This window comes from Triturus cristatus, chromosome 3_1 (genome assembly GCF_964204655.1).
Source record: "Triturus cristatus chromosome 3_1, aTriCri1.1, whole genome shotgun sequence".
In the NCBI taxonomy this organism is placed as follows: domain Eukaryota; kingdom Metazoa; phylum Chordata; class Amphibia; order Caudata; family Salamandridae; genus Triturus; species Triturus cristatus.
The window spans coordinates 733,532,548-733,553,261 of NC_140583.1; the positions used below are offsets into that span (position 1 = coordinate 733,532,548).

Below are 20,714 nucleotides of genomic sequence, written 5' to 3' on the forward strand. Positions count from 1 at the left end.
ACCAGAGGGTTGAGCACAGATTAATTTGGGGATTGTTTATGGCTTCACCCTGGCAAGGATTCTGGTTGCTGTTTGGGTAGGGTTTCACCCTTCTCAACTATTAATCCAATTTCTTACAATTAGAATAAATACAAACACTAACCCTAAATTAAACAAAAGTATATTCATATCAAATATTGCCCCAATACCAAACTATACGGTCTTTACAACTTGTTTCCCTGATGCTTTCAGCAAAGTAATGGTGCAACTCAGTAAATACATATAAAGTAAAGGGACTGTCAAAGTAATTTCAGGGAGGTAAATGTTCGGAGCAATAAAGAGGGTAATGTAAATTCAGTGGGGAGAGAATGTAGCCTAACAGCTAGGGCGGTCGACCCCAAATCTGGGAAACAGGGTTCGAGTTTCGGCAACGACACGCAACATCCCGTGATTCTGGACAAATCACTTAATCTCTCCATGCCTAACAAAAATGAATATGTCATCATGTAATGCAACTGATGCTTGTGTAAAGCCCTCTGATACCAGATACCTTTGGGTCAAGTTCGCGCTATATAAAACTCCGTAAAAAACAAAACAACAAAAACACTATCCTGATGTATCAGCTGTGCAGTTTTCATGAAACTTGGATGTTGCCAAGGTAAATCAGAGGAACACTGACAGCATTGTTGTCAATTTGATCTATTTTGGACAGGCTTGTTAATTTCTTTTAGTTATGTAAGTGGCAGGATTCTGTTGAGGGTTTTTGAACGCGCAGTCATTCATTTGAAAACTTTATTCAATTCTTACGAATCATAAAAATACATAATTAAAACAGAAAAACAATACATATAAATTATTCCAAATTACATTTTGCAAAACTAAATATAATCAAGCAGCATATATAGTTTCAGAGCATGGTTTTCTATAAACTACCCATTTCTTTATGTCAATCCAGGGGTATCAAAATAAATAAATTGCTTAAAATTACTTAAAACCCTAATTCCCAATTTCATTATCACAGTTCATATCTTTTCCTAAGTTGTAAGTCCTAATAAGATTTAGCACAGCACAACAAATGGCGGCATTTGGCAAAGATCGTAAGTAATTAAAATCATCCTGATGTGGACAGGGGGCAATTTTCCTCAGGATGTGCCTAATAAAACGTGCCCTTACATCTTTATATAAAGTGCAAAACAGCATAAAGTGCATTGTGCTTTGTTTAGCTGAATTGTTGCATGGGCAGGGAGTCAGTCTCTCACACCAACTCGCCTGGATAGGGAAAGCCACTAAAAAGTGCAATGTGCAGAGACGAAACCTTGTCAAAAGAAAGCGGGAATGTGTATGGGTGCTAAAAGATAAATAAAATTGTTGGATATTTGGCAACCCATAGGGTGGGGTCTTATCATCCATGTTGGATATGGCTGGCTCATTATAATAAGCATTTTTAATCATTGATTTTATGTTAGTTGTTATACTATCTGGAGTTTTTAAATATTGTCCTAGACCAATTTTACTTTCAAAGCATTTTTTAACATAACCGAGCCAGGGAATGGACGATACATTTTCTAAACTTAAACAATCCCTTATAATCGCTTTGGTGAGTATTAACTCTTCTGATGACCACACTTTCCCCCATAAAATCAGAGGCGCGATTTTGACTCTATCTTCGACAAAATCCAGTCCCAGCTCTGCATGGCAACATTTTGAAGGAGAGCTTATGGGAACCATCAGCAATCTTTTTATGAATTTGTTTTCCAAAATTTGCAGTTGACTGGTTTTTTGACTTCCCCATACTCCAGCCCCATAAGTTGTGACTGACCGACATTTTGATTTATATAAGTTAAAATTTCTGCCACTGGCTTATGACCCAATTTGGACGCAAAGTGAAACAGGCCCTCTATAATTCTACTGGTCTGTTGGGACCTAGTCGCGATCAAATTGTCCCAGTTTAGTTTATTGTTAAAAACATTCCCTAAATATGTAAAAGAAGGGACCTTTTCGATGTTTCTTCCATTTACCACAAATTTCCTTGTTTTTGTGTTTTTCGGGCCACAGACCATAATAAAAGACTTATTAAAATTAACCTTAAGATCCAATTTCGTCATAAAATCAGTAAAAGCAATCAAGGCTTTTTGGAGACCATCGGCCGTCAAAGTCATACGCATATGATAGCAGTGGAACCGGATTTCCTCCTACTGTAGGATAATCCAAGTGCTGCTCTATTAGGAATTTCTCCACCCCATTTGTTTATAAAAGAAATAAAAAGGGGACCAAAATACATCCCTGTCGTACACCCTCTGTAGATGCGATGGACCTGGATTTTTCTCCTCCTGGTCCATATCGTATAGAAACGGAGGTAGATGAATGCATCCTACGTAAAAGGGTAATAAGTGCTTCTTCAAAGCCCATCTCTTCCATAAGTGACCACAGCTTCCCCCTATTAACTGTGTCAAATGCACTGGATAAGTCCATGAAGGCCAAGTGTATCGATCCCCGCTTGGCCTTCATGTACTTACCCATGACTAAGGACAAATCGAGGCATTGTTCATTAGTATCCATCCCCTTTATGAAGCCATATTGTGAGTGAGATATCTGTCCGGTCTCATTAGCCCAGAGCTCCAGGCAGGCAAGGATTATCCTCCCCAAGACTTTACATGTTGCATCAATTAGGGAGATAGGCCTGTAACAAGAGGGATCATTCCTACTGCCCTTCTTGTATATTGGGACCACCACGGCTTCTTTCCAGGAATCAGGGTTACGGACCACTATTACCGATCTAAAAACATATGCCAGCAACGGTGCCCATATTAGGGGATTACCTTTAAACATATCTAAAGGGACACGGTTTGGCCCTGGGGCTTTTTCAGAAATACCCTTCAACATAGCAGCTTCAACCTCACCAACCGTAATAGACAAAACTCAGTTGGTTTGCAGTTGCGGAGTTAACGGCTATGTCTTCTTTCTGATGTTGCAAAGATACACCCTTAGAATTAAAAAAAATTGAGAAATGCATTACCCATGCTTCTTCAGTTACTAACAATTCCATATTTCTGACCTCATCTGTAAAACAAAGGGCGATTTATGACTTCCCAGAAGCCTCTGGAATCCTTGAGGGCACCAGCTCTCTCCAGGTCATCCCAGGCAAGGCTTCTTAACTCTACTTTTCTTTTCCCAATTACTGATTTATAAGTTTGTCTTGCTTTCCTGATTAATTCCCCAGAACGGGGGACCATAGGTCTTTTTGGGCCTTAGAGCACGCAGCATTAAACCATTTTACATCCTGTGGCTCTTTATGGTACTAGTCAAATTACCAGCCACGTCGGAAAGACATATCATAACCTTATCAATATTGGACCGTACGATGTTCTCTTCAAATTCAACGGGGTTTATTTTACTCCATTTTACTCTCACCCCTTGGTTAGGGTTATAATTTAAGGGGAGGTCATCACTATTGCCCTTTGCTACCTTAGTTTGCAAGCTGACGACCAAGGGTTATGATCACTGATAGGGTTAGGTTCCACCACAAAATCTTTCGCCAAATGGTAGAATTGCCTAGAAATCAATATAACGTCTGTAGTACTTACTCTACCCCCTCTCTGAAATGTTGGATACTGTTTGAGTGGGGTGCAGACCAGAGTTTCAACAAAACATAAATCGTTAGTTACGATGATATCATTTAAAGCCTCACCCTGTGCAGTATGTTTAAAGTGTGAGAGTGGTTGATTTTCAATATCTGGTACCCCACAAACCGTATGCAGGCTATGCTGACATAGGGTGCAATTAAATTCCCTCAACCAAATTATTTAAACAGGAAAGCATTTGACTACGGCCTTGTTTATCTCCTCTTTTAAATTAGTAATGACCCCACTGTCATTGTAGTCAAAGATGTTATAATACCAATGAATTAGTCAAATTGGGACATCAGTTAGGTTTGAGACCAAAATGATCTGAAACCAAGGGGAGTCCGTAATATTCTCAATCTTTATCGCTCCGTATTTTACAGAAATTAGGGTGGCTATACCACCCTTTGCTCTCCCTGCAGCAGATGGAATTGCCAGGGCACTAGATGACCAGGAACCACCAATTACCACCATGTCCCTACGCCAAGTTTCTTGGAGACAAATAATATCAAACATCTTAACATATGATTACCAGACCTCATCTGAGATTCTCAATCTAATACCTGCAATATTCCATGAAGCCAGTCTTAGAACATGGGAGTTTTGGGTGGATATGTCCATTTCTCCCACACCTGCTTCAATATCCGAATATTCTAAAGACAAACTATGCATTTCCTCATTAAGCTTCTCACAAACTGCAGGTAAGGGATGGTCAAAATTATCTACCTGACCAATTGTATGTAAAAAATCCACCGAGACATTAAGGGGATCAGGAGCTGTCCTAGGATTACTATTTACAATATCCAGTTTATGCGGACCGCTAATGCTAGAATCCAGTCAGTCTATATCTCCGAGATCACTCAATGGCTCATATGTGTTCGAATGATACCATGGGGGGTACTTGGGAAGTTGGTTAATTTGTCTTAATCTCACCCTTTCTGTGTCACGCCCCAGGTCTCTCAGTGACTAGTAGAAGAAACCCAATGGTAAGATAGAAATTCCCCTTGGGCACAGGGACCAGGTGTGAGACCTTTCTAAAATAGTTTTAACTAATCCTGGGGATCTGAAAGATAGGACAAAATAATCTCCCTGTAATTTCTTAGTAGATTGCCCAACCCACCCAATCCGACGAACCATTTTAAAATCTGAAAACAGTGAGTCATCCATCCCCGTCTTCTCTCTCAAGAAATAGAGTGATTTGTTCCTTAATGAGGACCAGTGCTCAAATGCACCTGGTAACTGTGGAGGAACGTTAGCTAATATTACCGTATAGGGGGTGGCTTCAGGGGGTAGATGGAGGTTTGTGGGTTCACCCTCAGAGGAATTTTGCTTTCCACCTATTTTATTAGGAATAGGATGTTGTTCGTTCCATAACTGATTACCATTTGTGGCATTTGGTACCCCAGCTTGAGTGAGAGCTAAATTCCTTTCATGTGAAATGTCCTCCACTCTATGCTGTGTCCGCCCCTCTCCCCCTGCACATAACAAACTGTTCTGGTTGTTAGCCGTATTGGCAGTTGTAATTTTGTACGCATTTCTATTAGTAACAGTCTCCTCTCTATTACAAGTAGTCACGATCTATTTGTCATAGATCTTTCAAGGGCCGAAAATCTACTTTCAATAGTCAACAGCTTTTGAATCAGTGGGTCTAGCAGTGCCATTACCGTGCTTTCAAGCTTTTTCCAGTCATCAACCTCTGTAGGAATTGGCCCCCCTAGTACGGCCTCAGCATTGGACATGTTTAACTCATGGATAGGCTCCTTATCAATAGATTTATTCTTCCGAAGCTTAGGTGGCAACAGTTGTTGTTGCTTGCCCACAACTTGACCTTTTCTCTTCTTTGGAGGTGGCTGGGAGCTATTCACACATGATTAGTTTTAGATTTAGATTTTTGGCCCCGGGTAACCACATTAGGCTTAGTTGGAGTGCTGGAGATATCAACATTACCCCAAGTTGTTTGGGATTCTTTGTCCTCGGTGACTTGGTCTATTATAGCTGAGGGATTATTTTGGGTTACAGGTGCCTCCAGGGTTAAACATGGGGTGGGAGCAATAGAAACAATAGAAACAGTGGAAGATTGGCCCATAATTTCAGATCTGTTATCAGTATTTATTACAGGCTCAAGGGAGAGTTTCCTCTCACTTAGTTCAATTTGGTGCATCAGTACCGACTCAGCCCTTAATATGAAAGCGTCCAAAATCCCCACAACCCCCTGCCCGTTTCCATGCCTAAGCCTACTCATATTAGCAAGACCTTTCAAACTAAAATACTGATTTTTGTTTTTCTTTCAATGGCTTAGTACCTTACAAATAACTGAGAGTCCGCTGTCCGCAATCCTCGGGTGAAAGTAGATGTTAACAATGTGGCCCAGCCCAGCCTCGATCAGTCTCGGACGGGTTCAGAAGGACCCGCCCTTGGCCTGGGCTTCGCCCAGCATGCGCCCGCGTGCGTCCCGCGCTTCGGGTGCCGCAAGATGTTCTTATACGCCCCCTGGGCGCACAACACCAGCATCGGACCCTCCTGGCGCGAAGGCAAGCTTTCCGGGGGTTGAAGTCCCCTTCACAACCCCTCACTCGTGGCAATTACAGGCAGGCGAAGCGGCTCACGCGCAGGGGGTGCCGCGAGGTCTTCTTATACGCCCCATGGGCGTACAGCAGCAGCGGGAGCGTCGGCACCTCCTGGCGCGAAGGCAAGTTTTCTGGGGGTTGAAGTCTCCTTCACAACCCCTCACTCATGGCAATTACAGGCAGGCAAAGCGGTAAGTATTCAATCTTGCTGTTCTGCAGCAATGCAGGCACGGGCCCAGTCTTGATCTACTGCGGAGGCAAAGACTATCGCACTCAATCTCCAGCTGAAGCATGAAAGCAGAGTCTATGGAAACCACTCGCCCGCTACTTACACGGGCCGCCCGCGCAGTCTTTGGCCACAAGAACTATTGCTTGCTACTGCAGGAGCCTGAGGATCTCATCTGTCAAAACCTGATGCTTCTGAATGCAGAGCGGAACAGAAGTGAACAAATACAAGGCTTGAGTCTGTGTTCTGAACTTGATGGCTTACCTCGGTCATTATCTCTAGACTCACAGCTCTTCAATCTTGGCAATCTACTTTGCTGGAAAAATGGAGTCAAAGACCGATTGTAGGCTCTTGGGTGACTAAGGCGCCATAGTTATGCCTTTGAAGCATGTGGAAGAGTGGAAGTCAAGTCTTCAACCAACCCTCACCTGGACTTTACCAGACATAGACTGATTTTACAAGGAGTGTGCCATCCAGATTCTCAGGCGTAACCCTCGAAGCTAAGGACACCGGCGGAATGCCGGCAGACACCGGCAGAGGAGCTCACAGACAACGCCTTCAACTCAAGCACAACACCTTAACCCAGATGCTACGCCTGCATGCACACTCATGGCAAAACTGGAATCTGACCCGGGGCCCGGCTTCAAAGTCTCTGCCTATGGGATGGAGAAACATCACTCTGGTTACAAGAGAGACAATATCTACGTTTGGATGAAAGGGCTGCAGGAATAAGACATGTTTCTCCTATGCTGTGTGTTTTATGATGTCTTTGAGGTTTGGACCAACCAGCTTTTAGCCCAAGAATGGAAAATGTGGACCTAGGGCACATGATGCCACCAGCTATCAGTGGCACATGTAGATATGCTCTGTACCTGTATATATGCTCCTTATTCCGTGGCGGATAATAAAGCCTGTCTAATGTGGTGTCCACTGGAACCAGACCACCAGCACCATGGGAACAAGTAAGCCAATGCAATACTCTGCCTCCGGAATCAATAAAAAATTACTGAACCAGTTATTGAGGAGCAGGGAACATGAGGGTAAGGAAAAATGTTGGCTAAAATATGCGGTGGATATAGAAAACAAATCAACAGCCACCAAGAAATGAACAAATCATGATGAAACAAAAAAGGAACAAAATGAAATAACATTTCAACCACGGTATATGCAATAGTGAAGCGTAATATATAGGAGAAAGGGTAAAAATGTTTTTTATAATTGCATTCCAGTGGCCAAATACCATCATTATTTGAGGTATGCTGTTACAGTCTGAATTGGCCTTCTTTTGGACTTGTTTCTAGAAGTTGTTCACATCCCACAACCTGACTTGGCCAGACCAGCATGAAAGTGCACACTGCTAATTTCACCTTAGTCATCATTATTTTGTAGCCTAATTAAAAACATCGACATATACTGAGGGGGGTACCATGCAGGTGGAATTGGCAAGCTGAGAGAAGTTTGTAAATTGTGAATTCCCCACAAAATAGATTCCTTTTTATGTTATTTTATGTATCATGGTAAAACGCATATATTTATTCATGAAAGATATTCGCAAGAAAAGGCAAAGTCAGGCACAGCAATTTGCTCTTACATAAATTAATATTAATAAAATGGCCCTAAATTATAGTTAATATGTAGGAGGAATACTATATTTGAACTATGTTTGTAAGAAAGTGGGTTATTAGTTGTGCAGAATGTGAGACCTGCGCTTATAATAGGTCAACAAATATCTCCTCACTGAGGACCAAGCACCGTATTATAACGCTTTACTCTCTCAGGGTAATGAAGCAGTGCAGCATAAGGCTTATTCAGAAAAGTTGGTGTGTGCTAGTAATCACCATTCCCTGACACAAAATAATAACACTCATTAAATGATTGTCCAGGCAGTGCCTTTTCTTTGAAAAAGCAAATGTACATATATTACATACACACTACTAAATACTAAGCATTAATTTAAATATATATACATCAGGTAGATATTTCACCCCTAATGGTTCATGACCCCCAAAATCTCAGTACCCCTCTGACCTATACTAGACAGAACATCACCATATAGGGGGAACCACATTAAATAAACCAGGCCTATTGGCTTTGTCAAGGAATAATCACAGCAATAATATAAGGCAAGCCTATTGCCTTTGTCACAGGTCACTACATCAACATATAAGGCACGCCTACTGGCTTTAACAGAGTCACTACATCAATACATAATGCAAGTCTACGGGCTCTATCATGGATCATCACATTAAAAGTCCACTAATCCACATCTTAAAAATAACCATGGTATCACTGTAATCAATAACCATGTTTAAATGCAAACATTATTGCCAGTAAAGTATTCCAATGCTAATCCAAAAGCACTGTCAGCATTATATTGGCAATAAAAGCATTTCAAATCGATATAACATGTCCATGAGTCTTTGTTTTACACATTTCGGCCACCTCAAATGCAGCCATAGGACTAACCACTTGAGTTCTCTGCATTCCTAGGCTGTAGAACAAAGGTTCCAGCCTAGGAGTGTTTAAAAAAATGAAGAAAAGCCTGGGGGTCATGCATTTCATGAATCCAGAGACTTGGGGTCTGATTCCAAAATCACTTCTGGGGGGCTGCAGCAACTCCTAGCTGCCCCGGGCATCTTCCCGCCTGGCCGGCACTACTGTTTACTGCCATCCTTATTCTCGCTGCCCACTCCGTGCAGGCAGGGTATGAGGATAATGGTGGCTGTTCCGCTCCCCCAAATACAGGCACAGGGGAGTGGGAGCAAGCCCACTGGCGGGCGGTGACAGCACTCGCCCTCTCTCTCCTTCTGGGGCCCAGGGGTGGGGTCCCGGGCCTCAGTCTCTTTCTGTGTCAGCCCCTGGGGGGCAAGCATTTGAATAGGGATGCCGACGCACTACACCCTCCCCAAACATATTTAATAAGTTAAAGATGAGCTGATCCGTGGACCCTGGCCCTACCAGGGGGTATTTTTGAAAGATGCGGCTGAGCCCCATATGCTCCATTTCTCAGCAAAGAGGAATCAAATATTATCATCTTTAAATGTGCATAATTTAGACCATGATACCTAGAGAGATCCACTAGTCCTGGGATCAGCTGAAGACAGAGTCCTCAGTCCATTGGCATCAGAAGGCTTGTCCTTCCAGCCGTCCAGGTCCAAAGTATTGCTCTCCTTCATGTTCTGGTGTGCCACTTTTATGCCCAGTCCAGCTTGTGGGTGGGGGATTTTCCCTTTGTCTGAACTTCCTCCTTTCCTGGGGTTGACTTTGGTCCAGCTAGTGAAACAAAAGACTGGTGTCAGGTCTCATTGTGACTACGTGGGAAAGTCCCTTTGAAGTATGATCAGGGCAGGGCCTAACCCCACCACAGCCATCCTACGAGGAAGACACATTCACTCTACTCCCATCCCCTTTGTGCACTGTCTGACTCTAATATGCCTTTCCCAGTAGAAGAATTGCAAAAACAACATTTGATGGACAGAATGCAGAACAATGTCATACATTCACCCCAGTACAGAGATCTGGGCCTAAATCCATCGTTTTTTTGCTCACCATGCCGTTCCAGTTTGAACCCAGCCATATGCAAATCAGTCTTGACCCTGTGCCTCATGGGTACAGTCCAGCCCGAACTGCCAAGCCAGGTCCTCCCTGGACTGGTAACAAGCATCCTAGGACTGGTTTCGGGGTTTCACTCCTCTTCAGCCAGGATAGCTTGATTCCAGTGACATGGAGAGCATGGGACCCACGTCTGGGCATACCCTTCCCACTCGGGGTAACAAATGCAAAAACAACAGTTGATGGACAGTATGCAGAACAATTTCATACATTCACCCCAGTACAGAGATCTGGGCCTAAATCCATCGTTTTTTTGCTCACCATGCCGTTCCAGTTTGAACCCCGCCATATGCAAATCAGTCTTGACCCTGTGCCTCATGGGTACAGTCCAGCCCGAACTGCCAAGCCAGGTCCTTCCTGGACTGGAAACAAGCATCCTAGGACCGGTTTCGGGGTTTCACTCCTCTTCAGCCAGGATAGCTGGATTCCAGTGGCATGGAGAGCACGGGACCCACGTCTCCCAGTAGGAGAGCCATCACCAGCCCAACCAACTGGAAACTCCCAGAAACTTTAGGTAGAAAAATGACAACTTCCCAAAACTGTCATTTCTTCAATAATAATTTAAAATCCGATCTCACCATTAAAGAGGACTTTAAATTACTATTCAAAAGAGTGTAAAAAGTACTTTTCTAGGTGCTACAAATCCAAATTTAGCATTTAGCAAATGCACCAATGTATCTCAATGATTCCCTATGGCAGTAGCCAGCCTTGCTACAGTGAAAATAGTTTTTAGGAATATTTCACTGTAACAGCATATTCAAACTTCATTTCGGCATGTCCTAATTTTATATATTTGCACCTTGCCTTGAAGTCGAAGGATTAGGGCAAAATATTGTGGGTCGAGCCTTCAGGAAGATGGGACGACAACCCATGCTGAACGCTTAATTTCATAAAATCATATGTGTAAATAAAAAAACATAGACGTATAATTCAACAGGACCTGCTAGAAATCGAACTCTTAGTAAGCATAGCGACATATATCTTCATCCTTGCCAAAATAGACAGCTCCTAACGTTTCTTTTTTATAACTGGGTTAGCAGTAACCTCAAAAAATGTAAAAATGTTCATTTATTTAATTTTCCATTCTACTCCTATTTTTAATGTTATTGAAGATTTGTTTTTTTAGTGCAATGTTACCCACAGACACAATGGAGTGCTACACATTTTTTATATTTATAAAGTGCTTTCATCCAAAGTGCTAGACTACATAAACTAAACAAATTTGCGGAAAAGCACAACACATCACGTACAAGAGCATAATTTTTAAAACTCCATTTTTAAGTCAACCATGGGAGATAGCCGGACGGTGGGTCAGCAGATCGTTCCACAAACTTGGGCCCAAGAAATCAAAAACCTGAAACAGGAGGAATCCGAGGACTGGGGAGGAGGTCTTGCCCAGTTGATCATAAATTATGAGCGAGTTGATTAAAAATGTAGGTCAGCCTGATAAGATGGAGCAAACCCTTTAGTACATTTAAAGTTAGTACATAACTAATGACATTGAAAGCGGTAAGGAAAAGCGCTAGCGTTATATGCACCAGTGCTATCTTTATTAAAGAAAGGGTGGCACAAGCGTCTGTGGCCCTTTCTGTAGTACCAAAGTGCCCCGGGGGCATGCAAAGCAGGCGCACATGCCCATTGCATCCCCCAGGGCACTATGTATAATACGGCCCCAAGCGGAACCTCAAGGAAAAGAGGAAGGCCAAGAAACACCTGGTGTTGAGGCCTCGAGGTTGACTGCAAGGAGGTGGGCTACACCTGGGGGGAGATTTACAAAAAAGTTGTGCAACGCAGCCCCCCACGAGGCTGCGCTGCGTTGTGCGACAGGGAGGGAGCAGGAGAGCGCCATATTTTTTGATATATGTCTCTCTCTTCCCTTTTCCCTTGCACCAACGCTGATTTCAGCAGCCGTGTGCCATGCACACACCTTAGCGCTGTAGCGCTAGGGTGTGTACATGAGTGTAGCATAGGTTTTGTACAGGGAGGGTACACTTCCTGTACAAAATACTATACTAGACACGAGGGAAAGCTTTTCCCACTTTGTATGCATGCTGCACAGTGTAGCACGCATGCAAAGTCGGAAAAGGAAGGAGAAATGAAAGCATTTCTCCTTCCTTGCGCCTAGTTGAAAAAGGTGCAGTTTTCTCACGCTAAACTCAATCTACTGTTTTTAGTAAATTGGGTTTAGCTTGAGAAAGCTTGGGTGGTTGCATGGGAAGGCCCATGCACCACCCTTGGCATGCCCCCACGGCGCACAGTAATGCAAAGCAGAGCAATACAGATTATTTTTACGTTATTTCCAGCACTAAACAAGTTTAGCGCTGGAAATTAATTAGGAAAAAAAGATTTTGCGCCATTTTGTGTCATTTGTGTGATGCAAACACTGTGCAAAATCTCAGTAAATCTCCCCCTTAGAGTCAGATTGAAAGAAAAGCCCAGGACAGAAATGGCTGGAGAGTCCTGGTTGACGGCCTATTCCCCAGGAGGGGTAGTAGGTATAAGTAAGCAAGTCAATTGCACGAGTCCGGACCAGTGCTTAATTTGAGCCGGTAATTGCCAGGAAGGCACTAAGGAAGAAAACAGGAAGCGGCAAGAGTAAGAAATGTGCAGCAGTGCCTGGTAGTAGATTTAAGAGGCCTAAGGTGAATTTAAGACTACAGCCTTGGTATTGAGTATGCTGATTTTTAATAGCACTGCTGGAGCAGAGCTTCCGGCAACGGCACTTATTCTTTTACAAATTAAGCAGTGACTGGGACCCTATGATGTCCTATATTAGGTATTAGGTTGATGCTGCTTTTCTAAACTGAACCAATTGTTTTACTTGATTTACTTTTATACGGAGTAAACACAGCAGATATTATGTACATCGTTAAGTCATATGGCTATGTCTGAACTGGGGTGGCGTGGTGAGCAAAATAGAGATGGATATAACCAAGATCTGTGAGTGGGGGTGAATGTTTGACAATGTTCAACATTCCGTCCATCATCTTTTTGTGTTGCATCGTTAAGTCAGACCAATAGTTTAATAGTCTTCCTCTTTTTTATCAACTTTGTTTTATATTTTGTTAACTCAAAAAACATTTAGGCCCTTATTTCAAGTGGGTTGTTTATTCTGATCCCTGCACAAACCACTGTGCAGTATTTGATGCTCCACTCACCCACTTTTGCATGCACTTCTTAATTTTCAGAATGGATACTTAAAAGTGGAACAATTTACTGCACCCAGTAAATATCACTCCCTTCTGCTTAACAGGTGCAGTTAACATCTCACCCCCATCTAACCCATTTGGCGCCCTAGTCTGTATATTTGAAATGGTAATAAAGGTACATTTGAGATAGGAGTAAGTGTTGTTATAGGTTGGGGAGAGAAAAAAATATGTATTTATCTATTCTAGCAACATAGAGCATTTCAACAAGAAATGCAGTACATAGCAAATAGTAAGGTGGTACTTTTTTGTTGTTGTTAATTTTTTTTAAAGAGTTTTATATAGCGCAAACTAGATCCAAGACATCGGTTATCAGAACACTTTACATAGCACCAGTTTCGTTACAGAAGGACACATTCATTTTTGTTAGGCACGGGGAGATTTAGTGATTTGCCCAGAATCACAGGATGTTGAACGTCGTGCTGAAACTTGAACCCGGTTCCCTAGCTTTGAGGTCGACCGCTCTAGCCGTTAGGCTACATCCTCTCCCCAACATAACATTTCTCAATTGATATGGAAATATGAAAACCAGGTTGTAGATTTCATGGATGGTGGAAGTTTAACATGGATAGCACAGTACAAATAATAATAATAAAGATATGTGTAGAGAGCATAGCTACTCCTTGCAGAGTGTCCCGGCGCCAGGAGCTGCCTTGGAGAAAGAAAGGCTGCCCCGTCCAATGGGGGATCACTCTGAACAGCAAAGCCACGTTCATCTTTTTCCTGCACAGAGGTTCGGAGGGAGCGTGCTGGATTCCCAGAGGCAGGGCATTCCAGGCTTTAGAAGGCAAAATGCCAAAGGAGCTACGTCCTGCAAACAAATTACTTAAATGTATAATTATTTACAGTGACATGAGGTGATTCTTGAGGGTAGTTTTAAAGGACGCCAGTGGAGCGAATGAGCACAATTTAGGCGGGAGACAGTTCCAGGTCAAGGGTCCCAATAAGTACATTGATTGAAACCTGGAGACGCACAGGCTGGTTTGGGAGCGAGTTGGAGATTACGGTTGGCTGAGCATAGGTTACAAGTGGAAACATATCTGCTCAGGACTGAGGAGAAATTGTTGGAGAGGAGACACTTAAGACTATGACCAAAGAGAACTTGTTTGCTCTCGCTTTGAACACGTCATCTCTATCAGGTGTTTACAGTATAGTGGAACACTCGATATTCTGCAAAGTAGGACTACTTATTTAAAACATTCATCAGAAAGACCCCATCCCAGTGTACCTAACAGTTTTTATCTGGCAGTTAGCCATCTGGGTGACCATAGACAGAGGTGGGAGTGTAGTTAAGAAGGTTGAAAAAGATGATAGCGGTAAAGCCGAATACCTCTCTTGGGCTTTCTCTTCGATCTTCCTATAAGTTCATTTTTTTCTGACTGCAGATCTTTTTTTTGTTCTACTGTCCATAGTTTATCTAGCTGTACTTATATCAAGATGTAATGACAGTTATTCTAATTAATGTGATTGATTCAAGACTATTGATTCATGTTCAAGTTATCGTCTGTTGTTTATTCATCACAATGCTGAAGGAGGCATCTGCAAATTAAATCAAATGCGTATCTATACTTCTTATGCCAGGACTGTCCAGTGTGGGACCAGGAGAGCCAGTTTCATGTCAGATATTCCGGATAACCAATGTTATCATCACACGTGCTGTAAGGATGATAGTCTGGTCTGTCTGCCCTACCTAGAGGCGGGAGCACAGATTAGCTATGCACACATTACCTATGTACACATGTCTCAGCTGAGTGTTCGGGGTTATTCACCCACATAATCCATTTTACTTATAATTAGCACCATGCTTTTGAGAACATACCCATGTCTACCTACCAACCTCATAAATGAAAAACAACTGCCCAATCATTAGACAGATGCTGCTCTTTCATTGGGGTACACACAGCCAATCACAGAGAGAGGGGAAGATGGGGCATGCTTTCCCCAGTCCTCACTCCTGATCCCAAAAATGAGAAGTATCACATATGGAGAAAAATCCTTCTCAGTGATGCAGCCAAAGAATGGAATCTGCTTACAAAATCATTACTTGCAGAGGATGGCAAGATAAAAATTCAAGAACTTGCTTAAACTTTCTTCTTGACAAATAGGATGTACTTGTAATGTGGTATGCGCAGTATGTTAATCTTTGTATCCAGTAAAACATATGTTCCTGACGCCTGAAGTCCACCTAAGAGAGGGTCATTTTCTATACTTGAATCTGTTAGTTTTGTGTTTCTTACCCGGCGCCAAGAAGAACGACGGATGTTGCATTAAATAAAGCAAATGACATGCTTTTCTGACAACAGTGCAATGCACTGATTAGCGGGAAGAACAATGCAAAAAAGGGGTTGTAATATCTCATCAAAAATAATGTTAACAAAGAACGAAGTTAACCTAGAAAAGTATTCTTATTGTGTAATGCCTACGTTTGTAACTGTATTTTCAAATGTATTGTGTGTGTATCCACCCTAGCTTTATGGTATATAGGGCCATTATTGTCAACTTGGGGCTCGATTCAACTACTTGACCTACTGAAACATTTGATTCTAGGGTGATTTGACTTTAAAGGAAATAATTATTATATGCTGTAGAATATTTATTTTTCTGTTTCTACACCGATATTTTTTGGAAAGAAAAATGCGTTTTTATACTTAAAAAAATGATTAGTGTTTCCCGCAACTGCTTTCAACATTTTCCTCTTTCTCTTTTCCGTTAGATTCTGGGACTCACATTTGCAATGACGATGTACTGCCAAGTGGTCAAAACCGATACCTTCTATGCATAAGGAATAACCCCAACTGCGGACATCTTTCCCGCTTCCCCTGTCACTGCGCGTGGCAGGTGGAAAATAGTGACGTCGCACACTTCCATACAGTTTCCTTTCTCTCTTCCCTCCCACTACTTTGTGAAATATATACTGCACCATCCCTGGACACCTATGGTCTTGTGAACCCACACCCCGGCAGGAAAAGGAGGACAGCAAAGTCCTAAAAGGGACTTGACATGCACACAGCCTCAGACACCACACCACAGAAAGAAAAAAAAGAAAATCAACCTCTGTACTTAAAACAACGAAAACGGAGCTTGGCCCAAGGGCTCAGGAAAGTCGTGTTTTGGCAGCTGAGAGACTGAGGAGCGTTCTAGAAAGTCCATTGACTCGTGGAACAACACCACAATAGAAAATGGCGTCGGACGGCCCGGGACTCCCCTCCCACCTTGGAGTGGAAGAGACCTTGGCCGGCAGCACAGTGTCTTGGTTTAAGTCATGTTTCTGGAGACTGTTGCAGAACTGGTGTCAGAGTGTGCGGGAAGGACACAAAAGACTGATACTGCAGCATTTAGACTGCAGAAGGGTACGAAGGGGTGTGGGAAGGATGGGCAGACACCCGTCGCCATGAGAATACCTTTCTACTTCAGTGTGTCTCTATTCCCAGCCCTATGCGATGAGGAGTACCATGCCTTGGGGGTATCAAGCGGAGGCAGCTCCTTGTCGAAAAGGTTCTCTTTTTCTTTTTTTTAACAAAGCAGTATTTTGTCATGCTCTCGAATAAATAAATAAATGAATAAATAAATACATAAATCAACTTCGCAGTGTCCAATTGACTGGATCCGATTGTAACTTCTCTGTTTTTTTACAGGAAGCGGCTTTGCTTTCCGGAGCTGCGAGTTCAGAGATTGAATGAAGCACACAGGTTCTGAGACAGATTAATGTGCAGTCAGTGCCTCCTCACTAACGTTTGAAAACAGCCTTTTCCTGCCGAGGTACCTCTCCTGCACAAAAAAACAGGCACCACTGAAACTCAGAACACATAAAACAGGCGCATTCCATTGACCAAAGTCTGGATGCAGTGTGATGTAGTATGTTACTTGCACAATACGCAAACATAGGGTCGAACTAGGAGAGAAAAACGCAAAAATGAGTAAAAAGTAAAAAAGTGGCCCATGTGTGCAAATTAGGGCAATTTTGAATTTGTAAAAACACTGTATAAATGTTTTCAGTGAGCGGAAGAATGCATGGATTGGAGCTTGCCGCAGGCATTGTTTATTTCAATATCAGGGAATTCAAGAAAAAAGCCGCCCTAGTAGACAATAAAACAGGCAAAAAATGGTACACCCATGACTTCATTGCATCCATGTTGTGGGTGCTTCAGACTGGAGACAGCCCTAGTGCTACCTGACCTGAGAAGCCTTACTCACACCAACACTAAGGGGTAGATTTTCAAACATTTTGCACTGGGTTAGCATCACAAAAGTGCACTGGGTTAGCATCATAAAAGTGATGCTAACCGGCACAATTTCTTTTTTACCAATTTACAACCCGGCACAAAACTTGTTTTGCATTGGAAAGTACCCTACAAGTAACACAAAGCAGCACAAAGCATTGCTTTGCATTACTTAGCACCAAGGGGGTGTTAGATGGGTGGCACATGGGTGTACCCATCCAACCACCCATTCCATTTGACGCAAAACCCTATCTACAAACAATCATAGACAGGGTTTAGCACCAAAATTAATGCCATCCCAAAGGAGGCGTAAAGAGGAGAAATGTTTTCATGTCTCCTTTCTTTTCCGACTTTGCATGCGTGCTGCACTGTGCAGCACACATACAAAGCAGGAAAAGTATTTGAATTTGTCTAGGCATAGTATTTTGTACAGGAAGGGTACTCTTCGTGTACAAAAACTATGCTAAACTCCGGCACGTACTTTAGCGCGGTGTGTGCCTGGCGCATTCAAGTTGAAATCAGTGCAGGCGTTAGGGAGAGGGGAGAAGAGAGCCATATCTCTGTAGATATGGTGCTTGTTCTTCTGCTCCCTCCCTGTCACGCAAGGCAGCATTTTTGGCTGCTGGACTGCGTTGCATGACTTCTTTGAAAATCTTCCCCTAAGACTCTGTGCTGCTTCATACTGCCCTGATCAGAGGGTAAGAGGAGAAGCATCTCTATCACAAGCATTAAAAAAACAACATTCCTGTATCTGGGCATTCTTCCATCAAATGTTATGGGAAAACTAAAGCATTTTTATTTTAATAGTATTTATCCCATGGGTGATGGTGGTGTGTGCGCTCAGGGGTGTTGTCATGGCCTACAGCGATATGGCAACACATGCAAAATAGTGTTTTTTTCTACTGTTTTGCATGCAATCTCAAAGCGCCTCCACAATAATCCTAAAAATCCTGAAGGAAAATTGATTTTGACCTAAAACATCCAATTGTCGATTCTCCTTTTCCTATCGAAAGACCTTCTCCTGCCTTTCCATCCTCTGCATGCCTCCTCTTTCTGAGCACAGCCTGCACTAAGTCACATGTATGTTTGCCTTAATCGTTATTACTGTATCTATGGAAATTAACCCACATCTTATTTCAAAGACCACAACTTCTCCTTTAAAACTCCTACGCTTGCACCGTAACAGTATCTAATCTCCAGTATCTCATCAATTAAAACTGCCAACAAGTGCATGAATTCACATACCCGGCCCCTCTATTAAAGATCACAGCTAACTCCTATTAATATGATCGACCACATAGAAACTGGAGCAAAGGCATGGCATGGTTTCCTTCAGAGCACAAAACGAATACCAATAACTAACAATAACCAAAAAATACTACTAACCCTGAGTTCCAGAGCAGTATGCTGCCGGGTGTAAAGCACTGCAACACCTCATCGAGGGCTGTAAAGCTATATAAATGCAATTACAATACAAATACAATGTATAATCTACACTAATAATAATACTATTACACTCACATACAACACAACTGCAATGGGTCATATCCACCACCCACTACTAGTCCACAGCCAATAAACCTCCTATCACCAACTGGTCAGACATGGAATACTTTAAGAGATCTGCCACATGCTGCTGGCCAATGGAGAATCTTAATTTAGTCCACCACTGCAGGTCCCAACTAGCTGTATATTATGACCACTTTCTGAAACCTCACAAAGACAATCAGATATGGGCTGATTTGCACAAAATCATTCACAGATGATCTTTCTGCCATGTCTTCCTTTAATCTTTGCCTGTTCAGGTCAATAAACTTTAAACAAAGTATCTCAGGATGGACAACCCTGTGCAGGAACCAGCTAAGTGGACCATGAACATAAGAAATACCATAAAGGGACCTGCAGAGCTGCCCGAATCTGCCAGCTTACTGAAAACCATTACTGCTTGCTGGTCTCTCATACTTCCTCATCCATCACATTGCTAAGCGCTGCACTCCATAACACACTAACCGTACTTTGGTGTTCCTCAAGCATGACATGGAAATTCTTCCCATACAGGATCATTGCAATGATAACACACTTCCAACCACATATCATAAAAGGTGTAACGTGCCACTCATGGAGGCATGTGCTTCAGCACCCCATTTAGGGGTAGTCAGTGCTATATACGTATTAGAATAAAATACAATTCAATACCTGTCAGACCTTCCCTTCCAGCACTGCCTGATTGCCCGGTAGGTGATTCCAACCCTGTATGACTACACAGTTATGATGCAGAAGGAGGCCAGGAAGTATTTTAAGCCACGCCCCTAATTACATCATCCACGCCCCTTGGAGAGACCCTGCAGTTTTTTCATCCCACTTAAAGCCCTGGTACCAGCCTACACAGCATTACATCTACCGTCATTTCCCATCACTAAGCTCACAAGCCCTCCAACACTCCCAGCACCTCACCTGCTGCAAGTACCCCCAGTACAAGCATTCTGGCATGCTCCACGTTATTAGCTTTTTGCGTTTCTCGGAACCACTTGCATGACCAGTACCCACGTTGTTACACTTCTAATACTAGCATACATGCCACAGCACGAACATCGGCACAGTCCCATTTCAGATGCATTGAATTCCACCTTTCGCTCACAAAATTGTTAAAAACGCAAACCTGCAGGTGCAACAGCAAGGAAAATATTAATAGCACAGCACCCTGCATCCACAGCCATTGCAGCACAGCTGGAGACACTGTATCCCCAATGCTCTGCATTCCGAGTGCGCTCAAGGCTCATGCAAGAATCCATTCAAACATAAGCATGTATACATGACTCAATACAAAAGATAACAATGCCAAGCATATAACAATAAGCCACCATCATTGCCTACCAATCACCCGCTCAGACATCCCTGAATAGCCGCATTACTGCACACCCAGAAGTATTGGCATGTCCTCCCTCGGAACAGCATCAGTGAAAGCCTACTGCTGGTTCAAGTGCCCCTCCTCCTCAAGAACGGTCCATTTTGGCAAGGGGTCACCACTCACTCAATTACCCCAAGTGACACCATCATTGTGCATCCATCACCAGATCACACATTTATCAATAACAGCTCACATGCATTCACTGAATACTGTCCTCATTGCATGTCCATTACCAGTTCATATTTCCCGTAATGCCTGTCAGCTGCAGTCTCCTGCAGCACCACTTACACTTAGTACACACAGCACTTTTTTTCATCAGGAGATTAGCTGGGACGCCTCCAACCACAAGCCGGCATTGTGCCTCTTGTATAACATA

The 20,714-nt window shown here is 42.8% G+C and overlaps 1 protein-coding gene across 5 annotated transcripts in view; it reads left to right on the forward strand.

Moving 5' to 3' along the window:
* TSPAN4 (tetraspanin 4) overlaps nt 1-16,791 on the forward strand; it is a 2,753,320-nt gene extending 2,736,529 nt beyond the window's left edge. For all 5 annotated transcript variants that reach the window (XM_085644888.1, XM_085644889.1, XM_085644887.1 and 2 more), the window contains one exon: nt 15,924-16,791. In XM_085644888.1, the coding sequence (XP_085501014.1) occupies nt 15,924-15,992 (69 nt within the window). In that variant the 3' untranslated portion in view covers nt 15,993-16,791. The remainder of the gene's footprint in view (nt 1-15,923) is intronic.
* The last annotated feature ends 3,923 nt before the right edge of the window (nt 16,792-20,714 follow it).